Source organism: Cnephaeus nilssonii (genome assembly GCF_951640355.1).
Source record: "Cnephaeus nilssonii genome assembly, chromosome: 5".
Classification (NCBI taxonomy): Eukaryota; Metazoa; Chordata; class Mammalia; order Chiroptera; family Vespertilionidae; genus Cnephaeus; species Cnephaeus nilssonii.
This window is the reverse complement of record NC_137076.1, coordinates 108142953-108162299: the sequence shown is the minus strand read 5'-3', so window position 1 is coordinate 108162299 and position 19347 is coordinate 108142953. Positions and strand designations below refer to the sequence as shown.

The following is a 19347-nucleotide window of genomic DNA, read 5'->3' as shown; positions in this document are numbered from 1 at the left end:
TGCTGCATCCCAGCCCTGCCAGCTGCTGTCGCCCGGGAGACGGTTGCCAGGCAGCAGGGGGAGGAGGCACTGGCTTGGGGAAGGCCAGGGCACCAGGGGGTGGCAGTCCAGGCTGCACCACCCTTCCCACAGGCTGCCCCCTGCTGCCCAGCAAACACTCTGGGCACAGTGGGCGTGGGTGCAGCCACCCACTGCCTTGCACCGGCCGAGAGCCTGGCAGGCCCGACTGCCCCTGCTCACTGGGGGGGGGGAGGGGGGGGAGCGGGCCTAGTGGGGCGAGCACCAGAGCCACCTCAGCCCAAGGCTCTCTCGAGGTCCCGGGCATTCGTGTCGGTGGGGTCTCCAAGGAGGGGGGGGGTCAGCTTGCCCAAGGTCACAGGGGGAGACGGGCCAGGACCCAGTCAGGGTGGGGCACATTCACCTTGAGGGGCCTGGTATCAGGCACCACCCCTGCCCCACCCAGCACTGCCCAACACCGGGAGTCAGTGAACATTAGGGGGCTGGGAAGAGCGCCATCTTGTGGGTCCCCCGGGTCTACCCTCACACGCACAGCTGGACCCCGGCCGTCTCACAGGGTCAGAGGCAAAGGGCAGGACAGCCCACGGCCCCGGGGCCCTGGCTCCAAGGATGCCTCACTTTCATAGCCACCTGGTCCCTCCCTGAGCTCCCCATCAGACACCCCCCTCACCCCTAGAAGCCGCCACCCCACGGAGCCCCTGACCTGCCCGCCCTGCCCCTGTGGTCCTGAGACCTCACAGACTGGCCCATCTCCGCCCGCACTGGCAGCCCCGCTGGATGTCACCCTCCGCTCCCAGCAGCCGCCCCCTCGCTGGGGGAGCAGGCCCCCACCTCCACATCCAGAACACAGCTGGCTCGGAGCTGCTGCTTAAACACGGCACCCAGCCCGGCCGGCGCGGCTCCGTGGCTGAGCGCCAACGACGAACCCAGAGGTCACGGTTCAACTCTTGGTCAGGGCACACGCGTGGATTTCGGGCTCGATCCCCAGTGGGGGGTGGGGGGGGGCTCGATCCCCCTCATCATGGATGTCTCTCTCTCTCCCTCCCTCTCTGACATCCATTTTAAAAAGTAAAAATATGAAAAAGACAGCACCCAGGCAGGTGTTCTCCCAGAGCCGCTCCCGGGCGAGGAGGCGCATCGGGCGGGCGTGGAGCTCGGCCTGCAGGGAGCTGGCCAGGACCGAGCGCGCCGGATCGCCACCTTGGCGGCGCCAGGACCACCCACTCCCTTTGCCAGATGAGAGAGCTGAGGCAAGATAAGCATCGCTGGCCGGACGAGATCCCGGCACCCGGGGCGAGGCCCAGCTGGGCTCCCAGGCCTGGGAGGTGCCGGGGCCTGCCCGCCCCGCAGCCCCGCAGTGGGCAGGCGGCGCCTGGACCTTCCTGGATCTTCCTCTACAGCGTTGACTCACTTCGTGTTTGTTGTGGTTGTTTTGGGGTTTTCTTTCTTTTTTTTAAGCCACAAACACGCACCACTTTATAATTAAAACACAAAACCAGAAGCCGGTGAGCAGCTCTCTCCAGCCGGGCGTGGGAGGCCTCGGGCAGGCCCTGCCGTGGAGACAGGGCGGCAGTTCCCACGCCGTCACGGGAGAGGCCGGCACCCCAGGCCGACGTGCGGCGGTGTATGGCGCTGTGCCGCACAGTCCCTGCGGCGAGATCACGAAACTTCCTGGATGCAGCCACCGGGAGGCCCGGGGGACGGCCTCCTGCCCGGCTCCCACAGCCCCCCACACTCAGGCCCCAGAGGGGACAGCCCTCGGAACGAGGGTGCCCAGGTTCAGCCGGGCTGCTCCGCCTGCTTCTCGATGTGAGGGGGTGACGTCACTGCTGGGGTGCTCCCTCTGGCTAAATGTGCTCGTGTGTAAAGGCTGAGAACAGCGCCTCCACGGGGAGCCCCCGGGAAACGTCAGGGCCCCCTGCCCACAGGCAGCCTGGTGGGCTGGGGACAGGAGGCGGGGGGCACCCTGGCTGCGGGGAGGGCGCCCAGGGCAGATCACAGACAAGGTGAGTGTGAGCACAACCACGTCCACACACGCATGCCCCCACATGTTCACACCCACACATGCCTATCACACAGATTCACACACACACACCCATGTCCACACATGCATGCCCCCACATGTTCACACCCACACATGCCTATCACACAGATTCTCACGCACACACCCATGTCCACACATGCATGCCCCACATGTTCACACCCACACATGCCTATCACACAGATTCACACACACACGTCCACACATGCATGCCCCCACATGTTCACACCCACACATGCCTATCACACAGATTCTCATACACACACCCATGTCCACACACGCATGCCCCCACATGTTCACACCCACACATGCCTATCACACAGATTCACACACACACACACACGCACCCATGTTCACACATGCACATAAAGGAGTCGCCCCATGAGCTCCCAGCAGTGGCTGTAAACTTTCAGGGATGGTGGCTGAGGGTGGACCTGGGCATCACACACTCGTCAGAGACTGAGGGGCAGAAGGGGCCGGGGTTACCTGCCCGGGGGAGAAGGACGCGCCCATCCCGGGGGAACAGGCCTCCCTGCGTCAGGGAGTGGGTCAAGGGTGGGACCTGGGCTCCGAGGGGGGCACCTGAGGGCAGGGGTTCCTCAATCGTGGGAGGCAGTGGCAGGGGGAGCCCTGCACATGGAGCCAGGTGTCCAGCGTCAGGGTCTGCTCCCCCGTCTGTCTGCCTGACCCAGGGACCCCCTCCCACCACCTGGCCTGGTCTCTGCCCACTTCCCCCAGGGGGCGCTGGGAAGGCCTCCGTCAGCTCATCCATTAGCAGGGGTGGTGCCCTGTGGCCCGAAGCCTGGCGCACAGTGGGTGCTCAGAAACGCGGGGCCCTCAGGACCCCCACCCCAAGCTTCGACAGACCGGGCAGCTTCCTCCCTGGCAGTCGGCTTCCTCCCTGGAGCCTTAACGCAAGGACAGCGGGTGGCCAGTGTGGCCCTGGGCGGCAAACGGGTCCCTGTACCCCAGCCCCCCGGGGAGGGGAGAGGGAACCGGGTCCCAGCCCAGCACGGAGGCCAGGGGCCAGGCGTGGCCTTCGCCCAGCTCCTGAAGGCAGAGTCCCAGGGATCAGCCTGCACGGCTTCCCCGGCCCCGCCCACTGGCGTCCCGCGTCCCGGCTTCCCAGGGCCCATTCAGAAAGAGCAGGACTGTCCGATCAGCATCTGGGCTCTGGCCACATGGAATTTTCCGTCTGCGATGGAAGTGATGTCAGCGCCCGGCCAGCGAGGCGAGATGCTTGGGCCGCATCCTGACCGCCGGCCACAGCGCTGGCTCCCAGCCACCCGCAGCGCCGGGAAGGCCCTGGGCTCAGCGCGGACGTGAGCAGTAAGGGCGCCGGTGGCCACCCGTGCACCAGGCACCCCAGCCCACGCGCCCTCTGACCCGACCGCTCCATTTCCAGCCTGGACCACGCATCCTTTTCAAGGACCCTGCAGCCCCCCACGAAGCGTATCCAGGAGGAAGCGTATCCAGGAGCGGGCCCTGCCCTGAGCCCACTCTCTCCTGGTGCCCTAAGGCCCCAAAGCCCCCACCCCCGAAACACCGATGAGCCAGAGCTCGGGTCGGAAGCCTGTCTCCATCCCAGTCCAGGCCCAGGTCCCAGCCCCCACCCGGCCTGGCAGGGAGACGGGCGGGAAGGGGCCCAGGGCAGTGCTGTCCTGTGGGAGGCAGCCCCACGGGTGGGAGGGGAGGTCCTGGCTCAGCCCCACGTTTGCTGGCAGCCTGGCTGCAAGGGGCTCCAAGCCAGCCCCACGAGGGAGGGGGCTATGGCGCGCCCCGATCTTACTAAGAGTTGTGCAGCCCCAGGCCCAGCTCCATCCCCGAGGGCGGTGCCAGAGGGCGTGGGAGGTCGCAGCCGCGAGCTGGGCCCGCCAGCCCCTCCTTCGTTGGCCTGAACACGCCTGTCAGATACCATGTGGGCACCCCCCTGCGCAGAGTGGCCGCTCAGCACCAGCACGGGCCACCCCACAATGCCCCCGACCACCACGCCACGCATGGCCCACCCAGCACATCCATGTGGCCCCTGCGGGGAGCACGCCACACGCGGCACTGACACGGGACCCACAGCCAGCCTGCCTGCTGAGCAGGCACCCCCACGGCTCCCGGCACCGGCTCCGGCCTCTGCCCGCCCCAGTCCACAGCCTCCGCCCCTGGAGACCCTCACAGGGACCCTGACCCGCCCAGAGGACACATCCCCGCACCCTGCTGCCCCGGCCTCAGCGTGACCTCGTGGCCAGCCCCGCTGTGGGCAGCCACGTGCTCCAGCAGCTGGAGAGGTCAGGGGGCTCCCTCAGGCACAGCCGGGGTGGCGGCCTAGGCCAGAGCCCTGCCGCCTTGGCCGGGCCTCCCCGCTCCCGACAGGTGGGACAGGGAGGCCTCCGAGGGGCCTGGGCCCTCAGTGCCTGCCACATGCTGGCAACGCTGGCCTCGCTGACAGGACAGCCTGCGTGAGCACAGAGGCCGAGGCTCAGAAGGACCGGGTGCAGAGCATCAGGGGGTGCCAGTGGGTGCCAGCGGGCACCATGAGAGGGGGACAGTGTGGGCAAAGGCCCAGCAACGTCCAGGCTGCAGACCTGTGTCCTGGGGGGCCACGGGCAGCTGAGGCCAGGCGGGGTCCAGGCCTGAGCCCGCAGTGCCAGGGGGCAGAGTGGGGGCTCTAGTGAGTGGGCGGGGCAGACAGATGTGGGGGAGCAGTGGGCCCCAGCTCTGCCTTCTCCACAGGAAGACCGGGTCAGGGCATCCAGAGCAGCCCCCACGTCCTGGCTGGAGCCCTGGGTGCCGCTGAGGAGAGGGGAGGGGCGCTGGGCTGAACCCTCTGTGCCCGGGTCGCCTGCTGGGAAGGCGCACACCCCAGAGCAGCCGGCTCCCCTAAGGGCTGGCTCTCTGCCTCAGCACCCACCGGCTCGCTGGGCTCCAGACCACCCAGACCGGGAGGCACCCACTTCCCAGGCCTGGGGGCCTGAGGCCAGAAGGGACCCAGGGCCCACACTTAAGTGACGGAGGCAGGGCCGGAGCCGCACAGGCCAGAGGAGGAAAGCTCCAGAAAAGGCCCCTGCACCTCCCGGCCCAGGCCGAGGGGTGCGCGCTGAGGGCCCAGGCCGAGGGGTGCGCGCTGAGGGCCCAGGCCGAGGGGTGCCGTGCTGAGGGCCCAGGCCGAGGGGTGCGCGCTGAGGGCCCAGGCCGAGGGGTGCCGTGCTGAGGGCCCAGGGCCCAGGCCGAGGGGTGCGCGCTGAGGGCCCAGGGCCCAGGCCGAGGGGTGCCGTGCTGAGGGCCCAGGCCGAGGGGTGCCGTGCTGAGGGCCCAGGCCGAGGGGTGCCGTGCTGAGGGCCCAGGGCCCAGGCCGAGGGGTGCGCGCTGAGGGCCCAGGGCCCAGGCCGAGGGGTGCCGTGCTGAGGGCCCAGGCCGAGGGGTGCGCGCTGAGGGCCCAGGCCGAGGGGTGCACGCTGAGGGCCCAGGCCGATGGGTGCCGTGCTGAGGGCCCAGGGCCCAGGCCGAGGGGTGCCGCGCTGGCCGTGGCCACAGCCCCCGCCCCTCCCACAGGCTGGGCTGCGGCTCCCAGATGCCGGCCAGAAATTAAAAACACATTTCCATCGAGCGGGCTTGGGTTTCTCGAATTCCATGCCGGTGAGCTCGTGGCCCTGCGGGAGCCTGAGAGAGGCCCGCTTTCTGTCCAAGTCCCTCCCGCCCGCCCCGCCGAGGTCCGAGGTCCGAGGTCCAAGGTCCGGGCCAGCAGGGCGCAGACACTGGCTGCGCTCACGTTCTCTCTGCTCGGCACACACCACGCTCACCTCCCCGCCAGGAACCACGTGGACAGAGCCCAGGGGTCCAGGGGAGCTCTGACCAGTCACCCCAGGCCCAGCACCCCCTCCCCTGCAGCCAGGCCCACCTGGAGGAAGTGCTGAGGCCTGCTCTCCCCCACGCCCGCTGCGGGAGGGCTGAGCAGACGCCACAGACCCGCACCTGGGCTGCCTGGTGCCGCTGCGCCGTGCTCTAACGCCGCCCAGTGTGACGCCCAGAAAACCCCTCTGCCCTCCACCAAGGCCCAGCGAACCCCTCTCCGCCGCCTCCTCTGGGGCCGCCCCGGTCTGATGGGGCTGTGGCTTCATCAGGGCTGGTCTCCACCAGGAAGATGAGGCCTGAGGGCACTGGGAGACCTGCACCGAGCGCCCCTCACCAGTCAGGGACCCAGCCTGGGGCCCAGAAGTGGTCACCGAGGCTTTGGGAGCCCGGCCTCACCCCATGCCCTAGGTCAACAAAGGACAGGCATGGCCACAGCGGGGCCTGCGGGAGAAAACAGCCCACTGGCACCCCTGTCCCCCACAGCCCCCCACCCTCCCGTGGGGACCCAGGCCTCAGCCAGCCTCCTGTAGCAGGAGGGGGGCACCGAGGGTGGAGGGTGGCACATGTGTGCAGGCCTGCATGTGCCCGAGCTCTGACTGCAGGTGTGCAGGCTCATACACATGTGTGCACGCTCATACACGTGTGCCCAGCTCCTCTGGGCACACGAAGCCCAGGCCTTGGGCAAGGGGTGTGGGAAGGGAGGCTCACAGAGGGCCCCCCACCACCTGTGACCTTGGCTCCATCCGCCCTGCTCCCTGAGGGCACGCCCCACACCCAGGTGCCCTCCCTGGCTCCACACGAGAACCGAGTGGCCTCGTGGCCAGCTGGCACCGGGGCGGGCCGCTCCCTCCTGCCTCTGGCCCTGGGCTGAGGCCTGGCCTTGACCCAGACCCACCACAGCCCTCCAGTCCCCATGCCTGACAAGGGCACCCGCGGTCCCAGCAGATGTCTGCCTGCCACGGAGCCCCGGGGCCTGGGGGGCAGGGGCAGACCCAGGAGGGACCCCTCAGCGTCCCAGCCAGGGGTGCCCTTTGGGGAGTGGCCCCTGCTCGGGTGACAGCCCGGTGTGTGCCCGTCGCGGCCTCAGCACACCGAGGGCCCTCCCTCCTGAGACACCGGCGGGCTGTGTCCCGGCCAGCACAGCCAGGGGCTCCCGGGGTTCTGCCCCTGCCCCCCTGACCTGGGCCCCAACTCCTCGGGGGCCACGTGGGGCACTTCCCACATGGTGACCCCTCTGTCTGCAGATTCGGTTCCTCTTCTCCAGCAGAGGACTCAGCAGGGCTGCCCGGGGGGAGGGGTCCAGGCAAAGGGCCAGGCGGCTCCCCCCTCCCCCCGCCTCAGAAGCTGCTCGGGCTCAGTGCATGGGCAGGGGGGTGCCCGGCCGGCGAGGAGCCTGCCGCGTCTTCCGCTCACTGATGCCGGTGCCAGTGGCCTTGGCTTTGCTCCTTGGGGGTGACGGTGCCCGGAAAACGCTTGTAAGGAGAGAGCACGCGCCTCTGGCACAGCGGCTGCGGCCTGGAGGTCAGAGCACCCAGAGCCGAACCGAGAGCCCCCGGCCCGGCATCTCAGCTGATGTCCCTGCCCCACGCGTCCCCGGCAGAGCCTGGCCCCGGCCTCAGACCCTCCAAAACCAGGGCCGAGGGGCCTAACAACAGAGCTGGTGGTGCAGACCCGGCACCATGCCAGGCGGGAACGGTCCGGCCCACACCGACCCCTCAGCGGGGGCAGTTGGTGGCGGAGGCACTGAGCGGCCGGCCCGCTGCTGGCCAGACCCCAGCTCAGCCAATGGGATTCTTCCCCGGGACCTGGACACTGGCCAGGAGGGGCACGGGCAGAGTCCATTGGGCCCAGGGGGCTCCCTGGCCCCCACCCCTGCATGGGCCCTGCACCCCAAAGCCAAGCGCGTGAGCTCTGTCCATGCAGGGGGCGCTGTAGACGCTTCCGCCGGCCCCCAGGGGCTCTGTCGTTTGGCACGGTTCTGTCACCTGCAGCCTCAGAACCCGGACGGCCACCTGGGATGCAGGCCAAGCCTCAAGAACCACAGACCACGGACACGGTCCCCAACACGTGACGCTTCAAGGCAGGTGACTGAGGGCACACGGCGCGATGCCAGTTCTGCGCGGTCTCCCCCGCCAGGATAAGTGTGCGGACGGACTCCTGCGGGGAGGGGCTTTTTCTGTCTCAAGCTCTTTCCTATTTTCCAAATGCTCCACGGATGTGTCTCCCTTTCGTAAACGAGGAGAGGCGATAAATGCCGTTGTTTAACGGGAGCGAGTTTCCGTCCCGTTAGCGGTGAGGATGACACCGGGGCCAGCCCCGCCCCCCGGACAGGACCGCTCTGCCACCAAGCTGCTGCCAGGCAGGGCTGGCCTGGCCTGAATCCATTAAACCGCGGCGCCGTGTTCTGGTGGGAGACCCCCACGCGGTCTCAAACCCCTCTCGGGGGCCAGCCAGTCCTCCCCAGGCAGCATGCGCAGACCAGAGGGACGCTCTTATTTGGGGCTGAGGCTCAGGCTTCCCCGCCTCGGGGCCTTTGCACGTGCTGTGCCCCTGCCTGGACCCCTCTTCCCCGAGGTCTCTCACCACTACCTCAGTCCATGTTTAGGGTCTCGCAGGAACATCCCAGTACTCAGGCTCTTATTAAGAAAGACCCCCCACCCCGCCCCGCACTGGGCAAACCTGAGGCAAAGCCACCATCTGGCCTGGAAGATGGGCCAGGGTGCCCACTGCGGACCAGGCTCCAGGCAAGTCCCAGCTCCTGGCCGCCCGCCGTCTGGCTTGCAGCCTCCATGGAAGGCCAGGAGCACCTCCCCCAGGAAGCCTCCCCTGACTGCCAGGCCCCAGCAGGCCCTGCCCTGCCCCCACCACAGCACTGTACACCAGGCCATACCCGTTTTTCTCCATCCGTTTGGAGCTCCAGAACCCCCTGAACTGGTGAGGGCAGTGAGCAGGAACGAGAAAGACTGAGGGTAGAGAGTGTGACCTCGCAGTGTGATCCTGAGCCAGTGCCTCTCTGCGCCTCAGTTTGCTAATCTGTACAATGGAGAGAGTCCTCACCTCCCAGGCTTGTGCGGCAAAGGGCAAGTGACAGATGTCCCCACACAGCATTCCAAAAAAGGGGAGCCCCCGGGGCTTTCCAGTGGGGTTCACCACGGCTCCCAACTGCGGGTGGTGGGGCAGGAAACAGCAAAGAAGGGCAAAGGCCGGTCTCCCATGCCACCCCCTCCAGCCCAGGCCCCCCCTTTCCCTGGTCGGCTCAGGAGGTAGACGCCCCACAGCTAGGAAGGCTTCACCGGGGGAGGCAGGCAGGGGCCCCAGGCCATGGCCCAGGGCACCCACCGCCCTCCCACCCAGGGAGGCTCCCTCTGCTGCACACCCAGCCGGGAGCAGAGCCGGGCCTCGCGTTCCGCGGCGCCCCCACAGAGAAGGCACTCCAGCGGGGTTTGGGATGAGGCCTGAAGGCCGAGAGGCCGAGCGCTTGTCCAGGACCACCAGCTCCGAGGCGGAGGCAGCTCGCACACCGGGCCTGCTCGCCCGCTGCCCACGCCAGGAGCAGCGGGTGGGATGGAGACGGCTGGTTTCCACCCCGTGAATTATTCAGTGGCTCATTCTGCTCCTCAGAGAGGAGGCAGGAGAGAGAGTGAGTCGGAGCCCCCCCACAGCAGAGCAGGGGACACTCAGGAGGCTGGCCCAGAAGCAGGGTCCTCTCGGGGGCAAAGGGCCCCGCAGGAGGCCAGGCTGTGCCCAGGGGTGCCTGGCCCCCAACCCAGGCCTCCAGGGCCTCAGGTGTCTGCCCGGGCTCACTCTCCACCAGGTGTCCTGGAATCCCAGCTGGCACAGGGGGAGGGGGGGCGGCACCTGGAGAGCAGGAGCCAGGCGGCCAGTCCAAGCGTGGTTGGCAGCATGCAGAGGTGGCAGCTCACGGGCGGCAGACAGCCCAGGTGCCCCAGGGGCTGGGAACCGCCTCAGGTCAAGCCCAGCCCCCGGGGCAGGGGAGGCAGAGCCAGTGCACAGAGTTCCTGGAGGCACAGGAGCTGCCCCACACCGCCCCCCCCACCCCCCAGGGGCTGGGCTCTAGGATGTGGGTGCCGGTTTTATACACTTCTGCTGCCTCGGGCATGCCGGGGCCAATCCCTCGCCCCCTTCCTAACCTGCTCAGCAGGGCCGGGAGCCGGGGTGCCCACGGCATCCTCGCCCTCGGCTGCTGGCCTCTGCCCTGGAGAAGGGAGGCCACGGAGAACAGAGTTCTGCACAGGTGGGGAGGGACACGGTCCACGGAACACGGGACTCTCGGGCCGTCTGGACAAGCAAAGCCAATGCCACCCACCCCGGGGCTGTGCAATGATTGCCAGATGCAGCCCTGAGGGGTTCCAGGTGACCGGGCACCGGTCCTCAGGGCTGGAACCCGGACCCGGGGCGGGAAGACACAGCCCACGGCCTGGTCCCGGCCCTGCCCCGGCGGCAGAGCGACCCTCAGCACACACTGTGCCATCCCGCCGGCCTCATCCCGCCAGGCTCCCCAAAGACTCTGCGGGGGAGGGGGGGTCCTCCGGGTGGGGGGCTCTGCCCTGCAACAGCCCCCAGTGATGGGCAGGGGCCTGGGCAGGAGCTGACAGCTGGCAGAGGGGCTCCATGGAGGGGAGGGAGGTGGCTCCACGAACCCCAGAAAAGGGGGCCTTAAGTGACCCCAGGAGGGAAGCGAGGCTGCAGGCGGCCCGCACCCCCGATGGGGGCAGGGGGTCCTCACACGCTGGAAAGGAGTGACCCACGACCCAGAGGGAGACCCTCACGCAGGGGGCGCAGCCTGATGCCAGATGGAAGCGGAGGGGGGCGTCTGCAGACCCTCAAAAAGGCGGGGGCCGCGACCTTCGGGGCGGGGCTCGCGACCCCGAGGAGGAGGGCGCCGTGACCACCGTCGGTGGGGGAGGGGAGTCTTCAGACCCTTGAACGGGAGGGCCGTGACCCGGCGCCCTGACCCCCGACCCGCGACCCCCGGCCCGGGGCCCAGGTCACCTGCTGGTAGTCGGGGTCCTCGGGCCGGAACTGGCTGCCGGTGGGCTCCCAGCGCAGGCTCAGGTGCGGCAGCCGGTGCAGGAGGCTCACCCACCAGGGCGCCGCGTAGCTGACCCCGGCCATGGCGGGCCGGCCGCCTCGGACACGCGGCCGCCGCGCGGCTCCTCGCTGGCCCGGGGCGTCGGGTTCAGGGGCCCGCCGACCCCGGCCTGGTCGCCCGCATCGCCTGCGCGCTCTTGGGCCCGGCCCGGCCCGGCTCGGCCCGGCTCGGCCCGGCTCGGCGGTGCTCGTCTGCGCTCGGCTCCGCTCGGCCGCCCGTGCCCGCCGCCTCTTTGTTCGCCGCCGCCGCCGCCTCCGCGCGCCCCCGCCCGCCGCCGCCGGCCCGCCCCCGCCCCGCCATTGGCCCGCCCCCCTCCGGACCCGCCCTCCCGCGGCTGTGCGACTCCGCCCCCGCGTCGCTATTGGCTCGCCCCCACTCCGGACACGCCCTCCCGCGGCTCTCCGACTCCGCCCCCGCGTCGCTATTGGCACGTTGCGCTAGGCCCCGCCCACCAGAACTCCTCCCCCCGCCCCAGCCGAGGGGCGCTGGGCAGGAAAGACGCGAGGACCAGCGCCCTCTCCCCGCCCGCGAATGGGGATGGGGCTCGGAACGCTGGCTGCGGCCCCCCCCCGCCCCCCGCCCCCCGGACCGGAGCCGGAGCCCGTTGGATCCGCTATTGCACGTTCATTAAGCTCCTGTGGGGTCGGCCTGCAGCGGCCGGGCTGGCCGAGGCGCCCAGTGACCCGTCTGTAAAATAAGGACGATCTAGGTTCAGACCTGGGTCCTAGAGCTGTGTGGTCTGGGGCGAGTGACACAACCTCTCTGTGCATCCATGTCCTCCTCCGTGAAAGGGAAGAGCGATGAGTGAGAGGTGCGCAGACATCAGTGTGACCCAGCACGGGCTGTGAGGGTCTGAGGGTAGATGGAGCCCCGCCCTGGCCTTCCCTTCGGGAAAGGTTTTGTCTCTGGTCCGGACCTGAGGGAAGGAAGCCTGGCACCCTCGGGCCCGGGCACTGCCGGGGAGGGCCGGGCCCAGATGGTGGGTCCCACGGCCAGCACTCCCGATTGGGGCGGCTCCGTGCCCGTTCCAGTGCAGGTGGGAACCCCGACACTGGGGGCCTGAAGACGCTGGAGGTGCCGGGCCCTGGGCACCCCTCCGCACCGGGTCAGTAGGTGTGTCTGTTGGCTCTGGCTCCTCACCACCCGGGGGCATCATTTCTGGATCTGAGTTCTGAGAACCGGGTTCCCGGGCCCTGCTGCGCCCAGCTCAGCCAGCTCAGCCAGCTCGGCGAGCAGACGGGCCTCCTGGCAGGCTGGGCAGTGGCTTCTCGGGAGGCCTGTCCATCTGCTCATCCCACTGCCCTGACCCACCGTTTCCCTGTGATGAGGCGGCAGGCATGGGAGGGTGGGGGCGAGACGCCTTTGCAAAGCTGTGGTTCCTGCTCTCAGGGTAGCGTGCAGACACCACCCAGGTGGAGAACAATGGGAGGGAGGAGGGAGGTCGCACCGCCATCCCTCCAGGACACCGTTCCTGGCTCCTGTTACCCCCTGCTTTGCCCCAGCACCAGTGTGGCAGGCCCACCAGGGTCCCCACGTGGAGGCACGGGGTCCATGAACTTTCCAGAAGCCTCACAAATGGTGCATTCTCCTGCCCAGGCCAGAAAGCCCGCCCCAAACATGACACGCCACGCTGACTCGGTGCAGTGGGTTGGTTGTTGCCCCAAGAGGTCGGTTCCGGTCCTGCTTCCTGGGGCCTGGGACTGTGCCCTTGCCTGGAAGTCGAGTCACTGTGGACGGGAGGTCATACCAGGCCCCGGGCTCTGATGCGGAGACAGAGACGCGGGAGGACACGCCGGGAGATGGAGGCCGAGAGGGGGCGATGCGTCTACAAGCCGGAGGACCCCGAGGAATGCCGGAGCCACCGCTCAGCCTCAGAAGGGCCCGACCTGCCGGCACCGGGATCCCAGACCTCAGCCTCCAGAACCGAGACCCCAGTCCCTGTGCCGTAGGCCCCGCGCCCGGCGCCCGGTCACAGGCTCCACAGGAAACGCTGCCCCGGGCGGTTTGGTGCTTGGGTCGGTGAACCTTTCCTAAGGGGTCCGTGAGGAGGACGACTGGGGGTGCAGGTGGGGAAGAGGAGGGAGCCAGTGTGCACGCAGGGCCCCGAGCCTGTTGCCGCCCGGGGCCCACAGCTGGTGAGGAAGCCTCGGGGACTGAAAAGCCCGAGAACAGGAACCAGCTTCGCGAGCAGCTGTGTGAGCTCAGGCCGGCGTCTCTGCTCCTTCCCTGAGCTGCACCCTGGGGCGCGGGTGAGCGAGCCAATGCCAGGGACGGGGGCAGGGCCCGAGGCAAGCCCCTCCCTCTGCCTGCAGCGTTGGCTGGTGAGCTCTTCCTGCCTGGCCTGGAGTCTGGCCTTCAGTCCCATTCTACAGATGGAGCAACTGAGGCCCCGATCGCACCGTGGCTCGGAAGGCATGAGGTTGCCACCCAGTTAGGGAACCAGATTCCAACCAGGCCACAGACAGGGTGATCTGAGACAGGGCACCAGCGCCCGAGAAGTCAGAGACGGCTAGGTCCGCAGTGCCGGCCAGGGCCGGGGCACAGGGATGAGCCGGCGATGACTCAGGGGTGACTCAGGGGGAGGTGGCGGACGGGGAACTGCTAGGTCTCTCCCAGCTCAGGAAGCGGCCCCAGGCGGTGCCAGGGGCTGCAGCACCCCAGCCCCTCCACCAGGGACCGGAAGCCCAGGACTGCCCGCCCGGAGGACAGGAAGGACAACCCTGCCGAGCCCGCTCCACCCCGGACCCCGTCCTGCCTCCGCAGGCTCCCCCTTCCTCCTGTTTACAGACCTGTGCCCTGTGCACGCTCAGCCCTCTGGGAGCTTTGCCTGCTCGCGGCTAAAGCGAGGACGGTCATACTGAGCTCACAGGGACGAGGGAAGCACGGAAAATGCCGGACGCAGCAGCGCGGTCTGCACTGGCCAGAGGATGGCCACGGCCCGCGTGCCCGCCCGCTGGCGATCGATCGGAGAAGCGCCCGGCGGTGCAGCCACGCCCGGAGGACTATGCAGCCGTGAAAAGGGCTGCGGAGCCGACTGGCTACAACGGGGCGCCTGGAGCACCGGGTGCCGAGTGAGGAGCCGGACGCGGACCTCCACAGTGGGGCTCCGTGCGCTGCGGGGTCAGGACAGGCACCTCCGTAGGGACGGACAGTGGGTCAGAGGCGGCCAGGGCCTGGCGAGGGGTGGGGTGAGCGCTTAGTGAGCACGGGGTTTCCTTTCCGGGTGGTGGGAATATTTCAGAATAGAGAGTGGTGATGGTTGCACAACACTGTGAATGTGCTCAATGCCACGGAGTTAGACTCAGAATGGTTAAAACGGTTATGAAATGTACCCCACACCCTCCCCACAGATGCATGTGAAAGGGCCTCCCTCGGAATCTCCCTCCCTCCCTCCTTGCTTCCCTCCCTCCTTCCCTCCCTCCCTCCTTCCCTCCCTCCCGGGAAGCAGAGTTTGTGAGTGACGCTGGGAGGAGAAGCCCGAGCACCAGGCCTGAGCTCCGCTCCTTGGCAGCACCTAGAATGGAAGGGAGGGCCGGGCCGGGCGCTGCCCAGGTCCAGGTCCAGCTCCCGGCCGCAGTGGCTGGGCTGAGGCTCCTGCGGGGCCGTCCCAAGACCGTGGAGCCGGGAGAGAGGCCAGGCGGGGCTGGGCCCGGGGCTGGGGCGGAAGCCAGGACAATGGAATCCCCTGCAGCTGGGCTCGGCCAAAGAGGCTCATACTTTCCAGGGGGACAGAGCTCACGGGAAAGCGGGAGGCCGGCTTCCCTGGCGCCCACAGCACGGCGGCCCCGCCCGGTGCCGCTCAGCCCCGCAGCCAGCCCAGGCCTGCTCACCGCGGACCCTGGCTGGTGGGCCCGGCTGCCCGAGAACCACGGGCGCTGCTCACGCCGGCACGGTGACATCCACTGTCTGTCACACGCCAGTGCCGGGGCCACACATCCTTCTCGCTGGACCCGAGACTCGTCCCCTGCGTCTCCTCCGCCGTCGGATTGTAAGCTGCATCCCTTGTGCTGATAGACGGAAGTGTGGGAATGCCAGCTGTCAGCGACGTGCATCATCCTGGAAAACCATCGACACGAAGCGCGGTTTTGGCAACTCCCCGAACTGGCGGTCGGGGTCAGAAGCGAGGCCGTCTTGGGGGACGGTGTCCTCAGACGTCTGACCACTCCCTTCACCCAGAGCCTCGCCCTCATGACACCGATGACACCACCCCGTTGTAAGAGGAGGAGACGCAGGGGAGAGACGAGGTGCAGACAGATGGGACCCCGTCTTCTTTCTGGTCGAACGCTCTCTCCAACACAGCCCGCTGAGCGACGCAGCTCTAAAAAGCTGAAGGGTCCGCCCTGACCAGTGTGGCTCAGTGGATAGAGCGTCGGCCTGCGGACTGAAAGGTCCTGGGTTCGATCCCGGTCAAGGGCATGTACCTTGGTTGTGGGCACATCCCCAGTAGGAGGTGTGCAGGAGGCGGCTGATTGATGTTTCTCTCTCATGGATGTTTCTAACTCTCTATCCCTCTCCTTTCCTCTCTGTAAAAAAATCAATAAAATATACTTAAAAAAAAAGCTGGAGGGTCCGTTACCTGCTGCTCCTGGGACTTGGTGGTTTAGACAGCCGCCCGGTATTTGTTCCCACCTGGGGGCAGCGGCTGGGGCTCAGCAGGGCCGTTCTCCTGTCGGCACCTGGAGTCCCGTGGCAGCTCCGAGGGGGCTGGGCTGGCGCTGGTCCGGGCAGTGGCTCCTGCAGGCCACCTGGGATCTCCGCCTGGCATCTCGGCGAGGCAAGAGGGTGCAAGCCCCAAGCGCGGGCAGCCTGCAGGGTCCCACTTAGTGAGGTTTGTTTGCCACGGCCATGCCGGCGAAGGCCTGGACATGGGAGGCGCGGACACGGGCCGGGCTGTGGCGTGACAATCCTGATTCTGCGGGCTCACACAACGGGGGAAGATTTATGTCTGATGCCCTCAAGGGGCGTCCTTTCGTCAGCCATAAAGCCGCTCGCGCCACGTGGGCACGGGCAGGGGCCGGACCGAATGGTGGGCACGGGCGTGGAGGCGGATGGCCTCCCCCCGGCAGCCTCACTCACCGCGCCGGGGAACGGCGGCAGCAGCTGCGGGGGGAGGGTGCCAGCGCGTGGCCCTGCCTCCGGAGAAGCCGCCTTCTTGGGCCTGGGGAGCGGCCAGCAGAGCGGGGGCGGCCTGGCTGCGAGGGACAGGCCTCCGTCCTCGCCGAAGCCTGCGGCTGCTCCGGCCGTGGGCTGCCCGGGACAGAGCCCCTTTCTAGGGCGCAGGCCCTCCGAGCAGGCAGCGGTCCGGGCCTCGGTCTCCTCGTCTGAAAGCAGGAGTCCCCCCGCCCCCCGTGGGCGCCAGGATAACCCAGGGAGGGCGGCCACAGCTGGAGGCCGGCCTCCCGCCCCCCAAAGCCTGTCCCCACATGCCCTTGGGCTGTCACGCCGACAGCAGGGGCTGTGCCATGGGGGGCCCTGGGCGCCCAGACTCCCAGCCCAGCTCTGACAAACCTCGCTCGCGCCCTCTCTCCCAGGCGGGGTGTGTGTGTGTGTGTGTGTGTGGGGGGGGGGGCAGGGGAAGCCAGGGTCGCCCTCAGGACGGCTGCCTCTCCTGGGGGCCCTGGGAATATGATCCCAACGTCCTGCTCATGGTCACCTGGAGCGCGGGCCAGGCCTCTGCCCTGCGCTGCTGCCCCCGTCTCCTCTGAGGGGACCTGCCCTGTCACTCCCCTGCTGCCCGGCCTCAGGACCAAGTCCAAAGTCTCCCCTCTCCCTCACCTTGCCCCTCCCTCCCGGCGACTGGGACAGGCCTGCCCTGGCCGCCGGCTCACACCCACCGAGACGTGGCACGCTCACTCCCTGTGTACAGATGGGGACACGGAGGCGTGCCCAGCCCTGGCCAGGGTGGGCCAGCCAGCACCCGCAGCCCAGGGACCCTCCGGGTTCTGCAGCCTGGCTACGGGGCGGGGTGGGCGGGGGACACCTGGGAGCCGGCAGCCCCACTGGGTGGCCTCCCCATCCGCCCAGGGCTGAGGTCCCAGCTCCATGGCGTAGTCGCCTCAGGGCTGCCACCCTCCCTGCTCCACCAGGGCCCCCAGAATGCACTGGGAGGAGGGTGGCTGGAGCTCTGCCCATCTGAGACCCTCCCCCCCCCCCCCCCCCCCGCCCCCGGGTTCCGGTTGCCCTGAGCGCTCTCCCCTCCCATCGGGCTGGCTTCTCCGGGCTCCGGCACGGGGTGGAGGGGGCGGGGGGCGGGGCGGGCAGCATTCACAGGCGTCCTCCCAGCCTGTGAGCCATTGTGCGCCCGCCTTCTGAGAGGCGAACCCAAGCCTGTCCCTCTCCAGCCAACGCCTCCCTGTTCCCACGGTCCCAGGGTGAGGGCCCGACTCCTGAGCAGGCAGCCCACACAGGCCTCTGCCCCGCCCGCCCGAGGCCCGCCCCTGGGCACCGTGCAGGGGCTGAGGGCCAGGAAGACCCCCCCCCTTTCCCTTTCCTGGGGGAGGGGCAGCATGCCCCGGAGCCTCTGGCCACTGCCCCCTCTGCACATGGTGCCCTGGGCCTGTCCAGCCTGACCCCTCGCCCCCCCGGGGGAGGCTCAGCCCCAGGCCGGCCCGGCGCACCTGGGCAGCTGTCTCCCGGGGGAGGGGAGGTCTCAGGGAGCTGGCCGCTGGAGACAGACGGGCACACAGATGAGCGGAACCTGCCACCGCGCAAGGGCCCTCCGGCCGCGCCCGGCACACGCAGACGTGCAGCAAACGTTAAAACGGGCGCAAGGACTCCTCTGTGAGCACAGGAGCGGGCCCTGTAGCCAGTGGCCGGGCCGCGTGGGGAGGGGGGGCCGGGCCGCGTGGGGAGGGGGGGCCGGGCCGCATGGGGAGGGGGGGCCGGGCTGCGTGGGGAGGGCCGGGCTGCGTGGGCCCTGAGTGCTCTGTGCACAGGGGAGGGCGCAGGGTCTGGGCCTGTGGGCAGGGGGAGGTGAGATGGGAGTGCCTGCCTCCCAGGGCCTCTCCTCCTCTTCGCTCAGACAGTGTTTGTATGGATTTCAGAGGAAGGGAGAGGGAGAGGGAGAAACATCAATGCCTCCTGCACGTCCCACACTGGGGATCGAGCCCGCAGCCCTGGCATGGGCCCTGATGGAGACTCGAACCCTGACCTCCTGGTTCATAGGTCAGTGCTCAACCACTGAGCCACCCCGGCCAGGGCTCCCCCTTCGTCGTATCTTCCATTTCAGATGTGATGCCGTGAGCAGGGCAGCGCTTGGGGGCACAGGCACCCCTTCCCAGGGGGAGGACGTCCCCACACCCGGGCCGTGGGCAGCCCGGGTCACACACAGCGCGGGCACTGCCTCTGCGGAAAGGACCCCGGGCAGCGCCTCCAGGGGGCGCCCCGGCTGCACGGCTGGGCCCGGGGCGAGTGGAAGGTGCCCCGCCAAGGCCTTCGGCTGCGCCCAGCAGGGAGCCAACCAAGGCTCACCCTTCGCTCGAGCGCCGAACCCCCAGCCGCGCTGAGGGACAGGCTCGGACCCGGACTGTCCGCGTTTCCCGGGCGCGTTCCCCTCCTTACATCCTCGTGGTCAGGCTGGTCTCTGAGGCGCCCGCGCTCCTTGCAGACCGAGCCCAGCGCTGCCTTAAGTGGCGAGAGCTCCCCAGAGGGAAGGAGGGGGCTGTGCGCGCGGGCGGGTGCCCCTGACAGCTATTTCTATGGTTACAGGCCGGCTCTCCTTCCGGGGGAGGAGGCTGGAGGCTGGAGCTCACCCCTCTCCGCTGCCCAGATCAGCTGGGACCCCCGGCCGCCTCTGCTCTGACCGGCCTCGGGGAGCGCGTGCCGGGCTGTCTGATGTGCCCGCTCTCCGCCGTCACGGCCCCACCGCGCTCTGCTACCACCAAGTCTCCTAGTGCCACTGCCATCGCCACGCGGGCACCGGCTGCCAGGACGGGCTGGGCACACGCCTCGGCCAACCACAGGCCCCTGGGGGCTCAGACCAGCTCCGCCCGGTGCCAGGGCCGGCAGCAGTGCCCGCGGACAGACCAGGGACACGCCTCGTCTGCGCCGGCGCTGGGAAGCCACGCTCCCGGGACATGCGGACGCTGGCCTAGGGCCCGTCCTCGCCGCGGCCCGGAACACGTCCTCCCTGCGGCTAAGCGGAAGTGGAGTGGGGTTTGGGGAACGCCCGGCTTTTCCTCTCCGGTGCTCAGTCCTCGCTGGGGAGCAGGAGCCAGCGGGGGCGGACGGGGGTCCGGAGGCAGCCGGGCTGAGGCCGAGCTGACGGGCCGCCTGCCGGGAGCCAGCGAGCGGTCCCCGCGGCCGAGCGGACAGGCTGCGCATGAGCCACAGC

General features: G+C 69.0%; 1 protein-coding gene across 2 annotated transcripts in view; it reads right to left on the bottom strand.

The window, feature by feature from the left end:
* TTYH3 (tweety family member 3) overlaps positions 1 to 11261 on the bottom strand; it is a 28475-nt gene extending 17214 nt beyond the window's left edge. For both annotated transcript variants that reach the window (XM_079772899.1, XM_079772900.1), the window contains exon 1: positions 10916 to 11261. In XM_079772899.1, the coding sequence (XP_079629025.1) occupies positions 10916 to 11038 (123 nt within the window). In that variant the 5' untranslated portion in view covers positions 11039 to 11261. The remainder of the gene's footprint in view (positions 1 to 10915) is intronic.
* Positions 11262 to 19347: the final 8086 nt, after the last annotated feature.